The 15,079-nt window shown below is 38.8% G+C and overlaps 1 protein-coding gene across 4 annotated transcripts in view; it reads left to right on the forward strand.

The window, feature by feature from the left end:
- Positions 1-14,867, forward strand: part of LOC139475432 (myosin-IIIb-like) — a 40,531-nt gene extending 25,664 nt beyond the window's left edge. For 2 of the 4 annotated variants that reach the window (XM_071258655.1, XM_071258649.1), the window contains 7 exons: positions 646-842; positions 1,606-1,695; positions 2,374-2,491; positions 3,285-3,332; positions 4,886-4,975; positions 7,064-7,213; positions 12,244-14,867. In XM_071258655.1, the coding sequence (XP_071114756.1) occupies positions 646-842; positions 1,606-1,695; positions 2,374-2,491; positions 3,285-3,332; positions 4,886-4,975; positions 7,064-7,213; positions 12,244-12,327 (777 nt within the window). In that variant the 3' untranslated portion in view covers positions 12,328-14,867. Of the gene's footprint in view, positions 1-645; positions 843-1,605; positions 1,696-2,373; positions 2,492-3,284; positions 3,333-4,885; positions 4,976-7,063; positions 7,214-9,462; positions 9,487-12,243 lie in introns of all 4 variants that reach the window. The other 2 variants (XM_071258659.1, XM_071258663.1) reach the window with 2 other exon arrangements.
- Positions 14,868-15,079: the final 212 nt, after the last annotated feature.

Consider the following 15,079-nt stretch of genomic DNA (forward strand, 5'->3'; position numbering starts at 1 on the left):
CTTTGTTTGGTATAATCTAGAGTAGATCTGTTGAAACCAAGAGTAGATCTGTTGAAACCAAGAGTAGATCTGTTGAAACCAAGAGTTGATCTGTTGAAACCAAGAGTAGATCTGGTGAAACCAAGAGTAAATCTGTTGAAACCAAGAGTAGATCAGTTGAAACGAAGAATAAATATGTTGAAACCAAGACTAGATCTGTTGAAACCAAGAGTATATCTGTTGAAACCAAGAGTAGATCTGTTGAAACCTGAAGAGTAGATCTGTTCAAACCTAGAGTAGATTTGTTGAAACCAAGATTAGATCTGTAGAAACCAAGAGTAGATCTGTTGAAACGAAGAGTAAATCTGTTGAAATCAAGATAAGATCTGGTGAAACCAAGAGTAGATCTGGTGAAACCTGAAGAGTGAATCTGTTGAAACCTAGAGTAGATCTGTTGAAACCAAGAGTAAATCTGTTGAAACCTAGAGTAGATCTGGTGAAACCTAGAGTAGATCTGTTGAAACCTAGGGTAGATCTGTTGAAACCTAGAGTAGATCTGTTGAAACCAAGATTAGATCTGCTAAAACCAAGAGTATATGTTCTGAAATAAAGAGTAGATATAGTAAAACTAAGCACATATCAACAGACTGGTCAATTCATTTCCAGATGGATGATGATGACGATGATGCTGACGATGAAGTCATGGAGGATGACTTCAAAGCTGATGCCTCTAATCGCAACAAGTTTGGTGCCCCTGGGCGGAAGGCAACAACCATTTGGTTCCAGTCCACCCAGACAGAGAACGTCGTGGAGCCACAGTCAGGGAAGTTCGCCCAGTGGTTTCACGGCATCATCTCCAGGAAGTAAGGCTTGAAGGGGGATTTCTTTGATCATAACCAACTTTTCTCTGCTAACTCAAGACAATCTCATTTATTGATTCCCCTCATGATAGGATGTCTCAGTTTCACACATGACACTATTCTTGCTAGCATCAGGACCTCAGTGGGAAGTGGCCACCATGGAGCCAACTGCCACTGTTCACCTTCAAACAATGTGCCCCAAATTCACCCTGACTCTAGGTTGTAGCATCAATACCTGTGTGGACCTGCATCATTTTGGGCTTTCCTCCTACTTGAAACACTATACAAAGCATCATTAAACCATACACACTCCTTGCCACATAATCTGCTTTCCTTGTAAGTCTAAAAAAAATTAAAATCTTGGTTCTGAGGCACCGCCCCCATCATCATAATGTCTGCTGCATGTTTCGTTTTTATTTCCATTTTCAAGAAAAAATATAAAGTCCTTATACTTAAAATCAATGCAATCAAAAATAGCACGCAGTTACTTCCTTTTACATGTGCACTCCTTTACTGCGCATCTTGTGTTATGGTCATGGCAGCAATAGGAATTTGTATGCTTGTTTATTTAGGTAGGCCCTTTCCTAGGTTGATGCTACACAACTATTTATTTGGTTACATAGTTTGAACAAGCAAAATAAAACACCGCCCGACCAAGCTATTTTTTCAAAAGTCATTGCCTAAGAACCAATTCTTTTATTTTTTTAAGCCTAACATAATCTGTGTTGATGTACCGTCTCTGGAAGGTGTCGTATTTCTTTTACAGGCAGTCGGAGGTTTTGTTGAAAGGGATGCCAGTTGGCTGTTACCTCATCCGAGTCAGCGAGAGCCGGTTCGGCTACACCCTGTCATTCAGGTGAGCTTGTGTGTACCTATAACCATGGTTATGCTGACTGTGTTTCATATTGCAAGTAACCTGGTAACAAGTTGTCTGAATGTCACAGCATGACTGATATGGTCCGTGGTAACTCTGTGTGGTCCAGGCACTAGGACATTCTTCCCGCTGCCCTCACTCTCTTCACGTAAGGGGGTGGTCGGGTAGCCTAGTGGTTAAAGTCTTCGCTCTACACGCCGAAGACCCGGATTCGATTCCTGACATGCGTACAATGTGTGAAGCCCATTTCTGGTGTCCCCCGCCTTGATATTGCTGGAATATTGTTAAAAGCGGCGTAAAACCATACTTACTCTTCACATAAGAGGCATGGGTAGCCCAGTCGTCTCAGGCGTCGCAATTCGCTGTGCAGAGTTGCATCCTTTGAGCTCCAAAAACCTTAATGGTCAAATAATCCCTGGTTATTTTTTTCCAGGTTTGTCAGCGCCATACCCATGGTAATGTGATAGAGGTCTTCAAAGTGGTAAAAGTCTAAGACCTGCCTCACTTTGGTCTTTCCTCTGACATCAAGCTGACATGCTGTGATATTACTTAGAATACTGTTAAAAGCGGAGTTAAACCCAACTCACTCACTCTTCAGATCAAGATGGTGCTGGCTACTAGTGAAATCAGCAACTTATGTTTGAACTTGTTTGTTGACAGAGCGGAAGACAGATCACGCCACTATATGATTGACCAGATAAGAAATGGAAAGTTTATCATTCTTGGGGAAAGCAAAGTTCATCGGTCACTCCATGACATAATCGAGTACCATAAAACAGTGAGTAATCTTTGCCCAACAACTATTGTACATGTACATGGAAATATGTGTGCAAGTTTGTACCGACTGGAATTGTTAGAGTTACATATTCACCATTATTGGCAGGAACTACATGTCTGTGTGACATTGTTTTGCGTGAACACCCAATCATGTGATTTGACAGGTGCGTGAATGTGTGATAGGAGCCATGTAATTTGATGCTATAGTTTAATAATGTAATATGATGGTAGTGTGATGGTGGACCATGTGATATGATGGTAGTGTGATGGCGGGCCATGTGATATGGCGGTAGTGTGATGGAGGGCCATGTGATAAGATAGTAGTGTGATGGTGGACCATGTGATATGATGGTAGTGTGATGGAGGGCCATGTGATATGGCGGTAGTGTAATGGAGGGCCATGTGATATGGTGGTAGTGTGATAGAGGGCCATGTGATATCGTCGTAGTGTGATGGAGGGCCATGTGATATGGCGGTAGTGTGATGGAGGGCCATGTGATATGATGGTAGTGTGATGGAGGGCCATGTGATATGATGGTAGTGTGATGGAGAGCCATGTGATATGATGGTAGTGTGATGGAGGGCCATGTGATATGGCGGTAGTGTGATGGAGGGCCATGTGATATGGCGGTAGTGTGATGGAGGGCCATGTGATAGGATGGTACTTTGATGGAGGGCCATGTAATATGATGGTAGTGTGATGGAGGGCCATGTGAAATGATGGTAGTGTGATGGAGGGCCATGTAATATGATGATGAAGGAGGCCCATATTATACCCTGCTCATATCTTGCAGCATCACATCTCCAACTGGAAGGGGCTTCTGACAGAACCATGCGGACAGGTGAATATTATAGACGAGAACCAGTCCATTTAAAGAAATCAACAAACTTTATTATTTTATTGTTACTGGATGTTCTTACAATGTTTCAAATTATTGGGTTTTTTTCTGCATATTTTGTTTGTTTGTTTATTCAGTATTTTGAAGGTACTGTGAGACATTATATGAATTTCACTTTTGAAAATTAAGACTGCTCAAATCTAGTGAATGTTGCCAGTACCACAACCAACTAATGTCTGGATGGATTTACATGGCTAAGTTGCCATGGAAACAGATTATGAGTCTGTTCATCACTTTCCTGAACCTAAGATAGCGTACAGTGTCCTCCCTATCAGTAATTTATCATCTTCTAAAAAGATACGCATCCTTGTTGATAACGCAGCTACTGATGAGTTGTTATATGCTGATATTGCTGGTACATCATGTCAGCTGAGAGAATGCAATGTGTGGAACGAGTATCCATTACTTCTTTTATCAGTCGCCTGTACTTCCATCCTTCCATTCATGGGGGCACAGGTGGACCTGTCGTATAAGGTGCCACATTTCGCTGTGGGCACCCCTTAGAATGTGTTCTATTCTATAAAAATGATGTAAACACTTGCTTCCTTGTGATAAATCTGTCTGAGAGCGTTCAGTGCATGGATGCTGACTTAATCAAAATGCATTTCATTACTGGAAACTTACTAAAAGTATCGATTAAAACAAACTTGAAAGGAAACTATGGAGTAACATGCCTACCCAACAGATGATCATTGAGGCCATATGTAAGTTTCTAGTTGGTTTATGGGACCTACCGACAAAAAATATACCCTGAAATTAAAAAGAAAAGCATCGTTTTGACAATTAGGTGAAATGAAAAAAACACACAAGATCACTGATGTTCAAATGAAATGTTGAATCATATGTATAAGAATCTTTATTGATTTTTAAAAAAATATCTTTCGGTGCTGTTTCGTAATTATAATTCTGTTATGTTATGACCTACCCGTTTGTTTTCCATTAATTATTAGTAGCAGTACTAACCTGGTAGTTTAAACCATTTTTATTTATTTTTTGACCACCTACATTGAATTTATGCATACATGAGATATGTTTTTTATTTGTATAGATATTAACATTAAGAACAAATATTGTTTCAACAAACTAAGATGACTTTTTTTATATTTTTTGACAAAACAGCTGGTTTAGCTAATCCTAATAATATGCTTGAAAGGCAACTAATGGGATCGGGTGGTCAGGCTCTCTGACTTGGCTGATGCATGTCATCGTATCCCAATTACGTAGATCAATGCTCATGATATCAGTCACTGGATTGTCCAGACTTGATTATTTACAGACCGCCGTCATATAGCTGGAATATTGCTGAGTAGCGTTAAACATCAAACAAACAAACAAACAAACACTCAAGTTTTATGTCATCGTAAAGGTGAGCTTCAGTACCTGTGGTACTCTGGTTATGCCATACTAAATGTTGTGTTCCCTCCCATCTTACCCACCTCCCGCTCCCTTCCCCCCTCTAGCTCTCCCCCTCCAACCCTGATTATGCTGTTTTACAGAGCGGTGACTGTGACTACATGGACCTCGTCGACGAGTCCAGCCGCATGTACTTCGTCCTTGACCCTTCAGCCAGCACATCAAGGACATCGGTAGGTACTCTGTCAGTCACACACCACTGGTGTCCGACTTGAGCACTCAATAACTGATTGTAATCAATTTATCCTTAAATACATTGAATATATTAACAGAGCCTAGCATCGGATACATAGAGATTAATACACGAGTGTCAGTCAGATACCATTTATCTTACGAGTTGTTTCAAAATGTATCTAATTAACGTTGGGCACTCAATAACTAATTGTAATCAATTTATCCTTACATACATTGCATATATTAACAGAGCCTAGCATTGGATACATAGAGATTAATACACTAGTGTCCGTCAGCTACCATTTATCTTACAAGTTGTTTCAAAATGTATCTAATTAACGTTGAGCACTCAATAACTAATTGTAATCAATTTATCCTTACATACATTACATATATTAACAGAGCCTAGCATTGGATACATAGAGATTAATACACGAGTGTCCGTCAGCTACCATTTATCTTACGAGTTGTTTCAAAATGTATCTAATTAACGTTGAGCACTCAATAACTAATTGTAATCAATTTATCCTTACATACATTACATATATTAACAGAGCCTAGCATTGGATACATAGAGATTAATACACGAGTGTCCGTCAGCTACCATTTATCTTACGAACTGCTTCAAAATGTATCTAGTTAACGTTGAAAGTGAGTTAGATAAGCTTTGACACAATAAGTTGTAAGTGTGATAAATGGTATCTGACAGGCACAAGTCCAGTAATCTGTTTATTACACACTCTAAAATCTCATCAAATCAATGCAGTTTGTGTATTCTCATGACTGCAGTGGCGCATTAATACATAATATAACGGTCATGAGTGACGTCATCCGACGTACTGCTAACTACTCATAAATAATGTGACGCTACACAGAAAGGTTTTCGCCATGTCTCTGGGTTATCAAGGTGACGATGATAATGAAAATTAGATATGATCAAAGAACGTGTATTAACCTGCTGGAGTTAATAAATTCTCACCTAAAATATGTACAACGCTTACTTCCGTATGACATCACTCCTGGTGACCTGCTTTTACAAAATAGCATGCTCACTCACCAGACAACAGTTCGCAGCATTTTTGGTTGATTGATAAATGTGTCATGTAAGTAATTAGAAACAATCAAACAATCTGTGTACTATTAGTTGGTTTTACGTATCCTATGTAACCAAGAGTGAGTGAGTGAGTGAGTATGGTTTTACGCCGCTTTTAGCAATATTCCTGCATTATCACGGCGGGGGACACCAGAAATGGGCTTCACACATTGTACCCATGTCGGGAATCGAACCCGGGTCTTCGGCGTGACGAGCGAACGCTTTAACCACTAGGCTACCCGACCTCCCCTGTAACCAAGAGAATTAGTCCGAAATGCAGTTACTAGTTGTGTTTGACATGGCATCAGTCATGGTGTCACACAGGACGGAAACTTTTACAATTTCTGTTGAATTTACCTGATCATTGTAATGTATATATAATTTTGATACAATATATTTGTGATACGTATGATACTCTTCCCATGAGAATTCTCGAACATGTGAGCCAATCTGTGCAACAATTAGACGAATGGATCTCTCAATATACGTGAAAATTCTACAGAGTGTAAAATCTGAATTTTGTTTTTTGTTTACATTACAAACAAGTAGAGTTTTCCGAGCACAGCGTTCGTTTTAACACCTAATCTATTTTATTTGATTTCATCTAGATAATTTGTATTGGCGACAAAAGACCAATTTTCATTTGATTCTAAAGTGTATGAGGAATTCATGGATGTATGTATTGCATCTGAGTTTGAAATGTACATGGAAGCCTCATAACCGGCGGAAGTGAAACGTGATTATATCCATTATAACAGAAAGTACACTTCAGTGTTCATGTTTTTGAAATTTAATTCTTTGAGTAAATATCGGATATTTAGATTTCTAAACATACATCAAATAACGCTGTGAATGGTGATTTAGTAATGTATCAAAAATGGCGAAATTTCCGATTCATTTTGTTTTGCCTAAAATGATATATCACAGAACAGGGAATTGCCCACAGAGTTCAAAACTGTGAAGTGGATATTAAGCTTAAGATTATGATATGCAGAGACAGAGTGGCGCCTCAAGCCCGGGACTCCCTCCTCGGAATTACACAGTACAGCGAGATCCAGGGCAGTCAAGAATGGCAGGGAGACCCCTCCCCCAGGTGCCCCCACAGGTGCCCCCCCAGTCCTACCAGAGGCTCATTCAGAACCAGGTACGTTGACATCTCCCTCTATACACTCCAGCTCTACTTCAGATATTAACAGTGATTGCCCCGTGAAGATCCAGGTTAGAGTTGGTCTTCAGCATCCCTGGTGCTTGTCATAAGGTACAGCTCACTAAGGATCAAGTTATCAGGCTAGCTGACTTGGTTGATGTATGTCACCATATCCCACTTGTGTAGATTGATGCTCATGATGTCAGACACTGGATTGCCTGGTCCAGACTTGATTATTTACAGACCGCCATCATGTAGCTGGAATATTGCTGAGTGCTGCATTTAGCAACAAACAAATAGGGAGTCAGTTGGTCATTAAGTTGTTATACATTTGTGACTTGAGCAAGATTAGAACTATTTGTAACGATCAACAGAAGCCGATTAAACTTAACCTCCATTCTCTATACTACTCAGGCCATATTGACAAGGGAGCGTCATGTTGATACAATCTATTCAACTTTAGTATACGCCTAAATTGTATCTCTTTATTATTCCATGGTTTTGCACTAGATTTTCTTGTAGAACAGGCCAGGCTTTTTTTTATTTTTAAGATTACGGATTTTTCAGCCCAAAGTCCAGAGTTGGAGGAGGAAAAAATAAGAAGCCTGAAGCATTTTTTTTAAAAACAGAATGCCTCTGGTATACTTTATGAACATATTCTGTGCTCAAAAGGCCGCCATTTGTGACGATAAGGCTCCTTGTAACAATAAAAATTCTACCACATACAACACGGACAATTGCCAAGGGATGCTGTTCATGTTCGGCTTTGAGATCAACAAAGATCAATTATGTATCTCTTTACTAGTTTACAACTGTAAATTCATATGTTTTTTACTTAAAGGTGATGATAACATTTAAAATAATTTAACTGACTACGGAAATGGAAATCTGATTATATTTTTAAAATTTTCTCAAAAATTAGAGTCTGCGGGTCCGTAATCCGACAAATATAAAACGCCTGGCCTTACATATGTACTTATCTTAGTTCTCTTGCAGCATGAGTACAAAGAAAATTCTATTTTGAGTCATAAGGGCTCATGTCTGATGCAAGCTTTGTAAATTGATTGTCACCTCCTTAATACATTACACAGTACTGTCTCATGGCATGGGATGTAATAATTACTCAGATTCATGAGACCCGTGAAGTTCCAGGGTAGAATAGGTCTTCAGCAACCCATGCTTGTCCTAAAAGGCGACTATGCTTGTCATAAAAGGCGACTAACGGGATCGGGTGGTCAGGCTCGCTGACTTGGTTGATACACTGTCATCGATCCCAATTGCGTGGATCGATGCTCATGATGTCAATCACTGGATTGTCTGGTCCAGACTCGATTATTTAGAGACCGCCGTCAAATAGCTGGAATATTGCTGAGTGCAACAAACTAAATCAGATTCATGATATATCATATTGTTACCCTTCTTTGAGAATATAATATTGTGAAGTTACCTCCAAATACTTGATACAATAGAGTACTTGATACAGTACTGTACTTGATACATTGAGGTTATTAGCCAAATGTACATTCGTATCATAAATACTTATCAGGAAATACACTGTATTATATGAGCCTGTGTTGATACTTGATACAATGTTATTACTTGATGTAATAATGTACTGTTGCCCCTCTAGTACATGATACAATGTTATTACTTGATGTAATAATGTACTGTTGCCCCTCTAGTACATGATACAATGTTATTACTTGATGTAATAATGTACTGTTGCCCCTCTAGTACATGATACAATGTTATTACTTGATGTAATAATGTACTGTTGCCCCTCTAGTACATGATACAATGTTATTACTTGATGTAATAATGTACTGTTGCCCCTCTAGTACATGATACAATGTTATTTCATTACTTCCCAGTATGATGATACAATGTTGTTTGTTTACCCCCCTTGTATTTGATACAACATTGTATTGTTATCCCATAGTACATGACAGAAGGAAATGCGGGGTAGAATAGGTCTTCAGCAACCCATGCTTGCCATAAAAGGGGACTATGCTTGTTCTAAGAGGCGACTAAAGTGATTGGATGGTAAGGCTAGCTGACATGGTCAATGCAAGTCAGCGTATCCCAATTGCGTGGATAGATGCTCATGATGTCAATCACTGGATTGTCTGGTCCAGACTCGATTATTTACAGACTGCTGTGATATAGCTGGAATATTGCTGAGTGCAGCATTAAACAACAAACCAACATGAAAGAAAAGGGTATGCACATGCTCTCCTTACTTTTAGCAGGAACATTTTGGAGAGTGACAGGTGAGGAGAACTTCCAGACACATTTGGTGCCACTATAAGTATTGCTAACATCATCCTTCAGGCTGAACAATTCTAATTCACAAAGGGACTCTAACAGCTTTATCACACAACAAACATTCACAACACTCAAATGACTGTTCCCTGTGACGATTTAGGGTTAGAATAGGACCCCAGCAACCTGTGCTTCTTGTAAGAGGTGCCTAATGGATCAGGCGGTCCGGCACTACAACTGGTTGTGAACCGGGTTAGAATAGTTCCCTGTGGGAAACTGGGTTGGAATAGGTCCCCAGCAACTTGTGCTTGTCTCCCTGTGGGAAACTGGGTCAGAATAGATCCCCAGCAACCTGTGCTTGTGTCCCTGAGGGAAACTGGGTCAGAATAGGTCCCCAGCAACTTGTGCTTGTCCCCCTGTGGGAAACTGGGTTAGAATTAGTCCCAAGCAACCTGTGCTTGTCTCCCTGTGGGAAACTGGGTTAGAATAGTTCCCAGCAACCTGTGCTTGTGTCCCTGTGGGAACTGGGTTAAAATAGGTCCCCAGCAACTTGTGCTTGTGTCCCTGGGGGAAACTGGGTTAGAATTAGTCCCAAGCAACTTGTGCCATTTTCCCTGAGGCAAACTGAGGTTAGGATAGATCTTCAGAAACCTGTGCTAGTCTCCTCTTGGGGTACAGTGTTAGAATAGGTTTTAGTGCTGGTAGTGTTAGTGTTAGTAGGAAAAGCTTTTACTTTTATAATGAACTAATTCATGAAGAAATAAAACAGATATACTAATACATGTATGAGCCCTTAATTACCTAACTCATCAGTAGCAATGTTGTAAAATACCGCTGACATTTGACAGCATTAAATAAGGCATCCACACCTGCTGACATGTGACAATGTAAAATAAGGCATCCACACCTGCTGACATGTGACAATGTAAAATAAGGCACACACACCTGCTGACATGTGACAATATTGTAAATTAAAGCACACACACCTGCTGACTTGTGACAATGTTGTAAATTAAAGCACACACACCTGCTGACATGTGACAATATTGTAAATTAAAGCACACACACCTGCTGACTTGTGACAATGTTGTAAATTAAAGCACACACACCTGCTTACTTGTGACAATGTTGTAAATTAAGCACACACACCTGCTGACATGTGACAATATTGTAAATTAAAGCACACACACCTGCTGACTTGTGACAATGTTGTAAATTAAAGCACACACACCTGCTGACTTGTGACAAATGTTGTAAATTAAAGCACACACACCTGCTGACATGTGACAATATTGTAAATTAAAGCACACACACCTGCTGATTTGTGACAATGTTGTAAATTAAAGCACACACACCTGCTGACTTGTGACAAATGTTGTAAATAAAAGCACACACACCTGCTGACATGTGACAATATTGTAAATTAAAGCACACACACCTGCTGACTTGGGACAATGTTGTAAATTAAAGCACACACACCTGCTGACTTGTGACAAATGTTGTAAATTAAAGCACACACATCTGCTGACATGTGACAATATTGTAAATTAAAGCACACACACCTGCTGACTTGTGACAAATGTTGTAAATTAAAGCACACACACCTGCTGACATGTGACAATATTGTAAATTAAAGCACACACACCTGCTGATTTGTGACAATGTTGTAAATTAAAGCACACACACCTGCTGACTTGTGACAAATGTTGTAAATAAAAGCACACACACCTGCTGACATGTGACAATATTGTAAATTAAAGCACACACACCTGCTGACTTGGGACAATGTTGTAAATTAAAGCACACACACCTGCTGACTTGTGACAAATGTTGTAAATTAAAGCACACACATCTGCTGACATGTGACAATATTGTAAATTAAAGCACACACACCTGCTGACTTGTGACAAATGTTGTAAATTAAAGCACACACACCTGCTGACATGTGACAATATTGTAAATTAAAGCACACACACCTGCTGATTTGTGACAATGTTGTAAATTAAAGCACACACACCTGCTGACTTGTGACAAATGTTGTAAATAAAAGCACACACACCTGCTGACATGTGACAATATTGTAAATTAAAGCACACACACCTGCTGACTTGGGACAATGTTGTAAATTAAAGCACACACACCTGCTGACTTGTGACAAATGTTGTAAATTAAAGCACACACACCTGCTGACATGTGACAATGTAAAACAAGGCATCTACACCTGCACATGCACACATATCTACTAGTAACCTGTACTTATAATCACCATTATACACATTATTAGAACATTTTAGTCTTTTATAAGCATTACTCTCTAAAACTAACAACATAGATAGCCAATTTCGTTTTCAGATATTTAAACTGCAATAGTTTAGGACAACCATAATGTATGTATATGTTTTAGAGGAGATGAGATGTAGATGTGTGAGTTAATTGTAGCTTGTCATCAGACAACTGTTGTTGTGTTGCTGTTATACCACGTGCTGGTTAAGGTATGTTACCTCTGGTAGCCTTGCATCTCCTGCCAAACATGCCGTTTCCATATCTCTGTTTCCATTGTTACAGGTGGTCTGACTAAACGCTGTTTTCATGGTTACATGTGATCTGACTAAATAGTTCCCATGGTTACAGGTAGTCTGACTTAGCGCTGTTTCTATGGTTACAGGTGGTCTGAGTAAACACTGTTTCCATGGTTACAGGTGGTCTGACTAAACACTGTTCTCATGGTTACAGGTGGTCTGACAAAACACTTTTTCTGTATGCAGGAAGAGCAGCACAAGTACAACCCTCTACAGCAGACCTCGGGGTCACGTGTACGACTTTCGACCTCCAGGAACAGACTTCACTAGCAGCAGGACCTCCTCTCTCCTTCCATCCTGCAGATATACTGATATCACCCCTTATACCTAGGATTTATACAGATATATTGATATCAACCCATATGCCTAGGATTTATACAGATATACTGATATCAACCCATATGCCTAGGATTTATACAGATATACTGATATCACCCCATATGCCTAGGATTTATACAGATATACTGATATCACCTCATATCCATCGGACTCTACATCATTATACTTGATAACATCTGATACAAAGTTGTACTGATATAAAGATTCTACTTATATTTCATATTCATCATCAATCAAATATTCTGATGCAGCATTAAACAACAACTCGAGTGACTCACTCACTCTGTATATATGGTTAACCACTACCCCACTGCTTTGTGTGGTCCAAATTGGATTGATTACAAAGAATTCTTGACAAAGCTGGAAATGTGGCCTTACATTCAGTTACTACAATCCATCAACCTCAATTTTTTTCAAAACCAACCTGTTGTAGTATTGTACAGTATGCTGCAGAGCTAAGCTCCCTCCAACAGAGCTGGAACTCTGATACAGCATGGAATCTCTTTCATTCATGCACAATAGCAGTTGGTTTTGTCAAGCTGCCATTTAATTGCATTGCCACGTGTACAATAACTGTATTCAATAGATGGATCAAGGATTTTTAAAAAGGGGAAGAACAAAACACATGACGGAATTAAGTTGAATTATAACTCTGGATCTGTCATTGTCTGTATTACAGATGTATTATATGGATCCCTGTACTTACTTGATTTCACAATCCCCCTTTACTACATTTGTGCTTATAAACATTTTATATCTGTTTCGTTAAAATATTTAAATTTAAAGGTTTCCTTGTTACATGTGTTCAACCCAGAGATGGTTTCCACAATATTCCTCTCTGCACCCTAGGATATAAAATATATGTCCTAGGAGACAATAATACAATAAAGGATAAATAATTAATAATTTTGATTTTAATTATTGCTAGTTTTTTTTTTTTAATTCTAGCTCAGGCTGCCATGTCAGGGTTAAGAGAAGACCTCTAGCTGGTCACAGAAGCAACATAATGGATTGGCGGTCAGGCTCGTGATTTAGATGATTGAGTGTCATGGTACCTGATGGCTGAATTGTTGCTCATGACATCAACCATTGGTTTGTCTGGTCCAGAATCGATTATTTACAGGCTGCCATCATATTACTGAAATGTAAGGGTATTAAACAGCAAACAAACAATCAATTACAGCTTCTACTGACAGACGATTTCATGACAATGGATGCTTCTTTTTAACAAACATGCATAGATATTTAATAAGCGTGCTATCAGTTGTTTTTTGTTTGAAAATAGAGAACAGAGAATATAGAATTTGAAATCCATGTCAAGTTAGTGCCCCATTATTGATGTGTTTGTTTGTTTGTTTGTTTGTTTGATTGTTGTTTGTTTCCCCAACTCCCTTGAGAAGAACATAAACACATCCATATAACCATAATAGAGTCTGGGCCAGACAATCCAGTGATTGACATCATTAGTATTGATCAGCAAGATGACATGCAATCAACCAAGTCACGGCGCCTTGCCTCCGAATCCATTTAGTTGGCTCCTGGGAAGGGTATGTCATGGATATGACAATATCGCATGGTAATGGGCAGAGACAAGTTCAGCATTTTGTGTCCCTTTTCCATGTACATACTTCTATACATTATATATACATATACACACATCCATATATAGAGAGAGAGAATGTGTATGTGCCAGACTGTTTGAATCTGTTCCCTTTTTCCCGGTAAAAATCTGTTTTATACCTGTAAAATTAGGCATGAACCGGTAATTCAAGTGGTTGCCAGTCCCTGTGGACCGGCAAATAAAGTATCTTATAATCTTTGTTGTCGACCAAAACATTGGCAATATTCATATAAGTATATTTTGTAACAAAGCCATCTTGTCTGTTACCATCAGGGTTTCTCCTTGTCTATTTATAGTGTAATGAAATAACATTTTGCTTTCCTTCAAGGTTAAATATATATATGTAGCGACTTGGAATGGACTGGTAACTTTTAGAGATGCCAGTCCACTAGGACTGGTAGTTTCAAAAGCCAGCAGTTACACTGGATATACAAAGATGTTCTGTTATCAATTACTTGTTTACCACAAGCACACGATTTTGAGAATTTCCTAATACGAAGCCTGTCAACTAATTTAGTCATGAAAAAATGCAAAGTGTTGGAATGAAAGTTACACTTTGATTTCCATTGCAATAAAACACTTTCTTTGATTTCACTTTTTCTTTATTTCATCTGACCAACAATACCTAAGAGACCAACTATTTATAAAACAGGTTTTTAAGCTTGTACTGCTTACCATGTTTAGGTGAAAAAGTTTATAAACCAAGGAATTAAAAAAAGCGCAAGTGAATGTATGTGTATGTGCTAATATTTGATGTGATTATAAATCACTTTCTAATGAATTTTTTACTATATTTCATATGCCATGTAAAAACTAACATTGTGCTCAAACATTCCACTATTCATGTATTGGCAGATTAAACATGAAAAATAAATATTAACTTCATCAATTTCTTTTTTGTCTTGTTTGTAGAACAGATAATACAGTTTCAATGATGTGCAGATGTGATATTGCTGTAAAAAAGTGAGCTCACTGGACAATGATGCAGAGAAGGCTGTGAACATCTGCCTGGAGTATTCAAGCATCTGGACCTAGCCTCAGTAGGGTATCAGTTTGACGGGA

The sequence above is a fragment of the Haliotis cracherodii genome, unplaced genomic scaffold (assembly GCF_022045235.1).
Source record: "Haliotis cracherodii isolate W230 unplaced genomic scaffold, xgHalCrac1.p SCAF_1, whole genome shotgun sequence".
Taxonomy (NCBI): domain Eukaryota; kingdom Metazoa; phylum Mollusca; class Gastropoda; order Lepetellida; family Haliotidae; genus Haliotis; species Haliotis cracherodii.